The following is a 10,716-nucleotide window of genomic DNA, read 5'->3' on the forward strand; positions in this document are numbered from 1 at the left end:
TTCAATTTTTTTTTTTTTTTTAATCATGTCCCTTTATGCCTTTTAAAAGTGTACTTCATAAAGAGGTTTGAACAGATAAAAAAAAAAAAAAGTCAAAAAGTTTTAATCTGTTCAAACCTCTTTATGAAGTACACTTTTAAAAGGCATAAAAGGGACATGATAAAAAAAAAATTTTTGACTTTTTTTTTTTTTTTTTTCTGACCTCCGGAGCAGATTAATTGGTTTTCAATGCATTTGCAATTTTTTTTTTTTTTTTTTTAATCATGTCCTTTTATGCCTTTTAAAAGTGTACTTAAAAAAAAAAAAAGTCAAAAAGTTTTATCTGTTCAAACCTCTTTATGAAGTACACTTTTAAAAGGCATAAAGGGACATGATTAAAAAAAAAAAAAAAAAAAAAAATTGAAAACCAATTAATCTGCTCCGGGAGGTCAGAAAAAAAAAAAAAAAAAAAAAAAAAAAAAAAAAAAGTCAAAAATTTTTCTCTGACCTCCAGAACGGATTAATTGGTTTTCAATGCATTTGCAAAAAATTTTTTTATTTTTTTTTTTTAATGTCCCTTTTATGCCTTTTTAAAAGTGCACTTCAGAAAGAGGTTTGAACAGATAAAAGTTTGACTTTTTTTTTTTATGAAGTGCACTTTTAAAAAGGCATAAAAAAGGGACATTAAAAAAAAAAAATAAATAAAAATTTGCAAATGCATTGAAAACCAAATTAATCCGTTCTGGAGGTCAGAAAAAAAGGCAAACAAGTTATGTTCAAAACACTTTATAAAGTACACTTTAAAAGCATAGTACTGTACAGAGACCTGGTTAAAAAAAAAAAAAAAAAAAATTTGTAAATGCATTGAAAACTAATGAAACCGCTCGTATTGCGAAAAAAATTTGTAAACTGGGCCATTATTTTCATTCGTAAACCAAAAATTACATTAACTGAGGTGTTCGTAAACTGAGGTACACCTGTATTTGGTAGAAAAAAAAAAAAACCCACTCGCCTCCCCATTGAGGCCTGGTTCACACCAATGTGTTTTTTAGGGCTTTTTACAGAAACACATATGCTTTTTTGCTGCGTTTTAAAAAAAGAACTTTTTTTTTTTTTTTTTTAAACACAAAACCTTGCATTTTTGGTTCAACAGACCTCAATGGAGAAGCTGCAGAAAACACATGTAGTGCGGTTTTGAAGCGTTTTTAAAATTTGCCCAGCAATAAGTCTGCCAAAAGAAATAATTAAAAAAGCAAAAAAAAACCCACATCAAAAACACAATGCACTGGGGGGGAGATTGAGGGGTGGGGGACGGTAATCGATAAAATGGGTATTGTATTCTTATGGAGGGGTTAAGTTTGTTTGTCAATATATTGAGTAAAGAGATGAGAAGAAAGGAGGGAAAAGGGTAAAATAAATATGCTATCAGAGGAATATGATGGATTTTTTTTTTATATATGAAAATTCATAGATATCAGTGAGATTGTGCTGATGCTTCCTCAAACAAAAAAGAAAAAAAAACGAAGGGAAAAAAACCCAAAACCCCCCAAAAAAACGAAAAACCTACCAAAAAACAGAAGGAAAACCCCCGAAAAAAAACAAAAACCACCCCCCCCAAAAAAAAAAAAAAACAAAAACGAAAAAAACAAAACAAAAAACAATGTACTATAAAAACAGACAAAAAACACAGGCTGCATTGGTGTGAACCAGGGCTGAAATGCATTGAAAACAGCAAAAACATGTAAAAACGCCGACATGTTGTGTTTTTGATGCGTTTGAGTCACATGACCTATGAAAGACTCATCCTAGGATTTTTCTGCTGATTTGATACCAATAAAAATCCATTGTAATAGAAAGACTTAACCAAAACATGGTAAAAATTGCACGTTTATCGCCAGCCATTACCAGCACCTGCTTTCCCCCTCCCCCCAATCAGCAAAATGCCGATAACCCCCATTTTCGCCCGATACAATTCGGCCTCCGATATCGGTGCGTCCCTAGAAAAGGGTTGAGAAAGGCTGGTAATAAAGGGTCCATTTAGTGGGAAAAATGAAGGGGCGTACTATACAGGTAATAAAATGCGGTCTACCAATTGCTGCAACACAAAGTAAATAATAATATTAAATATAAATAATAATATTAAATATAAATATAAAATATAAATAATAAAATATAAATAATAATAAATATAAATAATAATAATAAATAATAATAATAATAATAATTATAAATAATAATAATAATAAATATAAATAATAATAATAATTATAAATAATAATTATAAATAATAAATATAAATAATAATAAATATAAACATAAAATATAAATATAAAAAATAAATATAAAATATAAATAATAATAAATATAAATAACATAAAATATAAATATAAAAAATAAATAATATAAAAAATAAATAATATAAAATATAAATAATAATAAATATAAATAATAAAGTAAAATAATACACGTGGCAGAATAAAAAGGAGTCACAAAATGTGTAATTACTTGGCACAAAATGCCCTTCTTTATTGTCAGTTATACAAATCAGAAATACGCTGAAACCATTGAGATGTCATTCTTTTATAATAATTTTTGTTTTTAATCCCAGCTCCCCAAATCTTACAAATGTTGCAAAACTGCATAGAACGTTTCAGTGCATAGAGTAACTTCAATTACCCCAAACAGCATTAAATGCGGCTGCCCGCTCCCCACCTGTGGCAATGCGTCACGCATTGTTGTCCATTCGTATTAAGAGAATGCTAAGGAAAAAAAAAAAAAAGTAAAAAAGCCACTCAAACATTAAAATGCATTGCTACAGGCTGAAGGTACCCATAGATGAGAGATTACAAGGATCCCATCCGGCCCATTTTGTCCAGCTCAGGCAACAATCCTATGTCTATAGACCACCACCCATAGGGCCAATAGACCTCAGGCTTAAAACGGAACTACCAATAGGCACACAAATCTAACCTATTTTTTGGCCTTTGCTCCTCTCCCACTAACTTTTTAGGCCCATTTAGACGTATACATGTGCATTTATTTTGGTAGCTTTTCTAATGCATTTTTGAATTTAGGCTTTTGGAGACCCAGACACATTAAGATATGTTGTCAATACATCAAAAGTATGTTATTTGAGTGTTAATGCTTTGACATCGACTTCTATGGACCTCTGAATGTACTAAAACATGAGAAAACAAAAAAAAAGCAAAAAACAAAAAACAGAACCTAGATTTTTTGTTAAAAATGGAAGGAACTTAGACATATGGATTTAGTGCATTGTAACACGTGTTAAAATGCAACAGTATAAATGGGCAGATACTGTAGCGTGACCCAACAATCCATCCTATGGGTCTAGATCAGCCATTCTCAACCAGGGTTTCTCCAGCGACTGCGAAGTTGTAGCCAATTGACCTCCCATCTTGTGTTGCTTTCGTAGTTCCTGGTCCATCACCACTTGGCAGAGCCAGGTACATAACCAATTAACTTTTAACAGACTCTAAGGGGGGGGGGATTCTTCCCAATGAGCATCGACTAAGGGCCATTGTTCTCAATAACCAACATGAGAAGAGGACATTCTTCCCCTTGCCCACCAACAGAAGGCATTCTTCCCACAGGCCACTAATGTCATTACCAGTCTTCCCAAAGATCACCAATCAGGGTCATTCTCAATGACCGCTAAGAGAAGATGGCATTCTTCCCACTGGCCACCAATGTAAGGCCCATTCCTCCCACTGATCACCAAGTGTCATGGTTTCCAAAGACCACCAACGGAAGAGGGCATTCTTCCTAATTGCTACCAATGCAAGGACCATTCTTCCCATTGATCCCCAATGACCACTAACAGAAAAGTGCATTTTTCCCCACTGGCCACCAATGTAAGGCCCTTCCTCCCACTGATCATTAATTAAGGGTCATGGTCAAATACCACCCAACCCATACTCTTTGCTCCTCAAAAGACCTCCTACTTTCTAGCTCCCTGGTCTCCTTCTCCTACGCCGGACTGCAGGACTTCCACCATCCTCTGGAACTCACTACCCCAATCCATCAGACTGTCACCTACCCTCCTCACCTTTAGGCGCACCCTGAAAACCCATCTCTTCAGGGAAGCCTACCCCGCCCTCACCTAACAGCCGTTCTCCTCCACTCCTCCTACCACTTCATCCCCCACAGCCACTTCCTCCTGTACCACTATCCCCTCCCTCCTAGATTTTAAGCTCGAAAGAGCAGGGCCCTCGAACCCCTCGTGTATTGTTCTGTTACTGTATTGTCTCATGTACTGTCCCCCCCTATAATGTACAGCGCTGAGCAAACCTTGTGGCGCTATATAAATACTATATAATAATAATAATAGTTTCCAAAGTCCACCAATGTAAGGCCCATTCCTCCCACTGATCACCAAGTATCATGGTTTCCAAAGACCACCAACAGAAGAGGGTATTCTTCCTAATGGCCACCAATGTAAGGACCATTCTTCTCCTTGATCACCACTTAGGGGTCATTATTCCTAATGACCACCCTCAGAAGGCATTCTTCCCACTGGCCACCAATGTAGGGGACCATTCTTCTCACTGATCACCACTTAGGGGGTCATTATTCCTAATGACCACCCTCAGAAGAGGGCATTCTTCCCACTGGCCACTCAATGTAGGGGACCATTCTTCTCATTGATCACCAAGGGTCATTGATCCCAATGACCACCAACAGAAGAGGGCATTCTTCCCACTGGCTACCAATGTAAAGGACCATTCTTCCCATTGATCACCAAGGGTCATTGATCCCAATGACCACCAACAGAAGAGGGCATTCTTCCCACTGGCCACTTAATGTAAGGGGCCTTCTCCTAATGCCCTCCAAAAGGCAAGTCATGGGAAGAGTTCCCCAACCGCTGAAGATTATTTCAAGAGTTTCTCTGGATTAAAAAGTGTCGAGCAAGGCTGGTCTAGAAACCAAATATCCATTTCCACTCTATCCAAAAGGAAGTTTTGGCTTTAAAATATGCTGGCAGCAAAAATAACCCTATCCAACCACTATGGCCTCCCTGGAAGTTTTCATATTTATAGCCAACGTTGATTTGGCATTCGTGAAGAACAATCTGTCTAGACAGACAATACTGAACACCTATGGGAAGAGTCATGGGAACCCATCTACCACCCTCCATGGGACTCCCATGCAACAGAGTTGGTACAAAAAAAAAACCAAAAAAAACCAAACATGCATACAATGTTCATTTATCGTGAACCCCACTGCTATACACTCAACTGAAGCTACTGCTGCAAATAAGACAGGAATTAGCCCTCTAGTCCTCCCAGAAACCACCGCTGTCATGGGTCTGTCCCGAACACCGAGGCTGCAGGATCACAGCTATTGCTTTCGAGCACAAAATGGCAGCATAAATAATGTGTAACTAAGGCAACAATACCCAAAATAATTGTGCTTTGTCATACAAAAGATGAAACTTTTCAACAGAATTCCAAAAAACCTGCCCAACCAAAAATTCCAACTGAACTTCGTTTTGATCCACTAATCATTCCAGGTGCATCAGTTGGGTTTCTTCAGAAAGCAGCTATAGCCCAAGTAGGAAAGTCTACCCTTTGCCAGCCTTCAGCATGCTCTCCGAGACATCTCCAATCAGTAGGAGCAAGGTCCTCGCTGATGGCAGCCTTATAGGCCTGACTCGGCAGGGGGGGCGTGTGGACCTCTGCGGAGAGACCACCGCTTCCATACAGAGAAAGTTCTTCTCTGCAGAAGGCTGGCAGAGGAAAGAATTTTCTACTTTAAAAACTATGAAGTCCTTTTGTTCTGATCTACCTGGGATGTATTTAGCAGATTTAAACTGGGCTTCAATTTTGGAGCAAAGACCTTTCAGGATTTTTTTGTTAGAGACATGAACCACCCCCCCACCCGAAACATGACAGCCATTTAACCCATTCCTCGCTCTATCCAAAACAAAAAATGGCAGTTCCACTTGAAATATTTCTGTAATGAAATGTAAAAATAAAATATTTTGCCTACATTTCGTTTTGCCTACATTTTTTCAGTTCAGTGAGACAAAGGGGTCGATATACTAAAGGCAAATAGGCTGCAAATTTTACAGTGGAATTTGACCTTGCCTTAGCTTGTTGGAGCTCTGCTGACTTCCAACATCCAATCATGTGCAAGCTAAATACTTTATTTTTTTGGATTGAGTGGGTATTCTTTGCAAAGTGAATTTTCGACCCCATTCACAAAGCCAAGTTAAAAATTCCTTTGCAACCTGAAAAGCCTATTTGCCTTTAATAAAAAAAAAAATAAACCCCAAAATGGCCGACAGAGGGGTCATTGGGAGCCCATTTAAAAAAAAAAAAAAAAAAAAAAAAAAAAAAAAAGGCGAGGTCAAGTCAAGGGAATTTGCTTTGATCCACTGCACATTGGCTGAAAAACATTCCTGGAACTTCTAACCCTCGGAATCTCAAGGCGGCAGACGTTGGCCAACGTCAAGCAAAGAGATGGCCATTAGAAACGATGGATAGGCAAGTGGTTTGCAGGGAATTTTCGGCAAACACGTCTTCGATCCAACAAATTTTTGCCATTTCCAAAGTACAAGTGACCCAACAGAACACTAAGCTCACTTTATCAGAGAAGGTGAGGAGCTCACCGGTGAACCTCAGGAACCAACATTCGTCCCTTCATAAAATTTCTCCTTGGAGGACGCTCAATTTTTTTTTCGCTCTTTCAAATTTGAATGGTTTGGTCTCTATTTCAAGCAGTGTTGAATGTAAGTTACCACATAAAATCTTGTATATATAAAAAGGAAACATTTTGGCCACAAGCTATAGTTTGTATCTCTATATAGATAACATGCCAAAAATGCTTTTTTGAAGACAATACACTTAAAGACAACAGATATTGCTGTTCACTCCCCTTCAAGATGCCTTTGTTGGACGTAGGGCGTCCATCTTTTTTTTTTTTTTTGCATCTCTTTGGAATTCAGCTCAGTGTAACAGAACAAAATCTTAAAGCCTTAACAAAAAGGCTTCACATGGAACAATACAATGCAACATTGTCCTCTCTTGTTTTCCCCCTATTTCGACTGGGTCTCCCCGTTTCCAAGACTGGTGGCCCATGTGATCTCAATGGAGAGTTTGAACTGAGTGGGAGACATGATATGAGGCGATTTAGGTATTTTCACCTCCGGAGGTCAACGTGAATGTTGTGAGCGAACGTGAACGAGACTTCAACTGCCCAACATCAGTTCGGTCGTGGAGGTCAACTATGGCCGGAGCGCTCCGACTCCGGGGAGATAGACGCTCTTGTGAGCCCTCTCCGTAATATCGAAGGTCTAAAGGCTTATCTTCGCTGTCTACAGATTCCACTGTTGGGGACACCGGCGCCTGACTCTTCTGTACCACAAAAATGATGCCACAGCTGTTGCCATTAGGATAAAACAAATCCTGGCCTACAGTGGTGTTGAGATGGAGGTCCACCTGGCTTAGAGGAGGGTTGCAGATGGGCGCGGTGTGCATCCAGGTCAAGTTCATGGTTGGCCACTCTGTCAAAACTTCTTTGCAGCACACACAGTCTCTATGAACTGGGGCTAAGGTGTGACATTCTGGTGGTTTATTCATAGTCGGACTGCTTGAAGGACGAACTGGTCTTAAAGGGCAGATTTTCTGTCCAGCAGATACAAGATTTGGCTGCTGCAAAAAAAACAAAAACCATCAGATGGATTTAAAGACAAAAAGGTGGTGGAAAAGATCAAACGTAATTTAAAGGTGAATGTTGGGCATACTACTAAGTACAGAGATAAAATACTTCATGGATCTGCTCTACCTGCCTGATTTCTCTCCTCTGCAATTAATACCAACAGGTCTTGTCCCTTCCCTAGCCTTTGACTGGACAGTGAAATGAGAAGCAGTAGACCGACGGGCTCATCTTTCCACCACTCTACTCTCATCCTATCAGCATGTTCTCATCTTGGTTAGCACATTGTGCTGCTTTTTCTCCCAGTCTAATTTTTTTTTTTTTTAATATACATGGAACTTCAAGAGGCCAATGCCAAGACATATTTGAAGTGAGTCTATAAGCCAAGTTGGATAGTGTAGTTAAACCCCCTGCCAGGTTTTTTCTGTGTACCATTGGTGAAATTTCACAGGAATTTAGAGGAAATCTCCCAAAGTGAAGGGAAATCCCCACTGGATGACTTCCCCCTTCCTCATGTTCTGGAGAAAAGTCTAAATTTTGATTCCCCTCATTTTCTCACTCAATGACAATGGTCAGAGTACACATACAGTAGTAAATATTCCCCAAAACCAATAGGGTCAACCTTTTCTGTCTTCATAGTTGTCCTTACCTTGGCCATTTTGTGCTGAGGTTCTTCCATGTCAAAGTCTGAGTAGGACGAAGAGGAGGAAGAGGAGCTGCTGACCCCGGGGAACCAAATCTTCAACATCATTTCCACTTGTAGTAAGGTGCTCAGGTAACGCTCTCTGGAAAGTAAATTGGTTGAGGTGAGATGAAGGTGTCATAGAAGGAGGCTACATAATATGATCAAGGGTGCAATTGGATAGAAATATACTATACAGCTGAATGTTTCTGGACACCTGACCATCACACACCTACGGGAGCTTGTTGAACATCTAATTCTAGAACCAAAGCCATTAATACAGAGTGGCTTTGTGGCTATAACATCCTTTGCTCTTCTGGGAAGACGTCCAGCAAGAGTATGGAGGGTGTCTGGGGTAATGTATGTCTAATCAGCCAAAAGAACATTTATGAGGTCAGGTACTGATGTTGGATGAGAAGATCTGGATCACAACTGGCATTGCAACTTATCTCAAGGGTGTTCAGTAGGGTTGAAGTCAGGGCTCTGTGTAGGACATTCAAGTTCCTCCACACCAAACTGGTCAAACCATGTCTTTATGAGGTCAGGTACTTTTGTTGAATAAGAATACGTGGCTTGCAATCAATGTTCCAATTCATCTCAAAGGTGTTCAGTAGGGTTGAGGACAGGGCTCTGTGCAGGAAACTCAGGTTCCTCCACACCAAACTCGTCAAACCATGTCTTTATGGAGCTGGCCACGATTTCTGAGGTCAGGTGCTGATGCCGATTGAGATTTGGCTCACCATCAGTGTTCCAAACTCACCCCAAAGGTGCTCAGTAGGGTTGAGGTCAGGGCTCTGTGCAGGACACTCCAGTTCCTCCACACCAAATTGGTCAAATCATGTCTTTATGGAACTGGCTACCATGTATGAGGTCAGGTACTGATGTTGGATGAGAAGACCTGAATTGCAATCAACGTTCCAATTCCCCCCCGAAGGTATTGAGTAGGGTTGAGGTCAGGCTTCCACCACACAAACTGGTCAAACCACTTCTTTATGGAGCTGGCTTTGTACATGACGGAAGAGAAAAAAGGCCTTCACCAAAGGGTGGGGGTTCACTAATGTTTAAAATGTCTTTGTATGAGGTAGCATTAACAGTACCCTTCACCGGAAACATTTGAACTCAATCATTGGGAGGGGTGTCCACAAACTTGGCAATATAGGTAGGTGTGATAGTTGGATGTTCACAAACCTTAGGCCATCTGGTGTAGGTCTAATCAGCAGAAAGAACAGATGGCCAGGAATGGGTGACATGATATCACAAGCATCTTCTCAATAAACACTCACCCCATCTCTGGCTTCTGAAGAACGCCAACGATCCTCTGTATCCGATCCATAGCCACACTCTGCTGGAAAGTGCTCAGGCCTGTAACCAAAATGAAACAAAACGTTGAGTACATCAGCTATAGCAATCTGCTATGCAGACCACAAGTTCTCGGTGTTCCTGCACCTGCCACTCCCAAAAAAAACCTTTAAAGTGGAACTCCTGCTCAATATTCTTAATACGGACCCTTCCTGCTACCTATCCTGCATACTCCATGTAAAAAAGATCTGTACTTTTTTTTTTTTTTTTAAGTTCACTCCGGTCATGTGATCCCACAGATCTGGCTCCCCTGTGTCAGGGAACGCACAGCAATGACTGCGAATTCCGAGTGTGGTGACGTCACCCATAGGTTCCCACCACCTTGCTGCTGTTGGCGCTCCCTCCTTCCCCCTGTAGCTGACACTAACACAAGAGAGCAGGAGCTGCCTACCCCATGTAAAAAAAAAAAAAAAAAGGATCTGTACTTTATTCAGTACGTTCCGGCCACGAGATCCTACAACTCTGGCTCCTCTGTATCAGGGAGCATACGACCATGACTCGGAATTCTGAGCGTAGTGACGTCACCCCTAAGCTCCCATAGCCCAGCCATTGCTGGCGCTCCTTCCTCTCCCCTGTAGCTGCTGCTCACCAACACAAGAGAGCTGGAGCTGCCTACTCTATGGAAAAAAAAGATCTGTACTTTCAGTCCTGTCCAGCGACGTGATCCCAGTGTGACAATGACTAGGAGTTCTGAGCATGGTGACGTCACCATAGTTTCCCATAGGACAGGCATTGCTGGCGCTCCCTCCTCTCCCTTGCAGTTGTTGCGCACCAACACGAGAGCTGGAGCTGCTTACCTTATGTAAAAAACCCTCCAAAACACTACTACTTTCAGTCCAGTCACGTGATCCTACAGCTCCAGCCCCCATACAGGGAGCACACAATGGCTGGGAATTGCGAGCGTGATGACGTCACCCATAGCCCAGGCATTGCTGGCGCTCCCTCCTCTCCCCTGCAACTGTTACGCACCAACAAGAGAGCTGGAGCTGCTTACCTTACGTAAAAAAACCCCAAAA

The 10,716-nt window shown here is 40.5% G+C and overlaps 1 protein-coding gene across 1 annotated transcript in view; it reads right to left on the bottom strand.

Annotated features, from left to right (window-relative positions):
- Nucleotides 1-2,475: 2,475 nt before the first annotated feature.
- The window catches only part of CIART (circadian associated repressor of transcription), a 22,420-nt gene continuing 14,179 nt past the window's right edge, over nucleotides 2,476-10,716 (bottom strand). Inside the window, exons 3-5 of the mRNA XM_089657021.1 lie at nucleotides 9,625-9,703; nucleotides 8,309-8,444; nucleotides 2,476-7,655 (exon numbers count right to left, since the gene is read on the bottom strand). Coding sequence (XP_089513147.1) covers nucleotides 7,134-7,655; nucleotides 8,309-8,444; nucleotides 9,625-9,703 — 737 coding nt within the window. The 3' untranslated portion in view covers nucleotides 2,476-7,133. The remainder of the gene's footprint in view (nucleotides 7,656-8,308; nucleotides 8,445-9,624; nucleotides 9,704-10,716) is intronic.

This window comes from Staurois parvus, unplaced genomic scaffold (genome assembly GCF_062004578.1).
Source record: "Staurois parvus isolate SC_StPar_1 unplaced genomic scaffold, SC_StPar_1.0 ptg000956l, whole genome shotgun sequence".
In the NCBI taxonomy this organism is placed as follows: Eukaryota; Metazoa; Chordata; class Amphibia; order Anura; family Ranidae; genus Staurois; species Staurois parvus.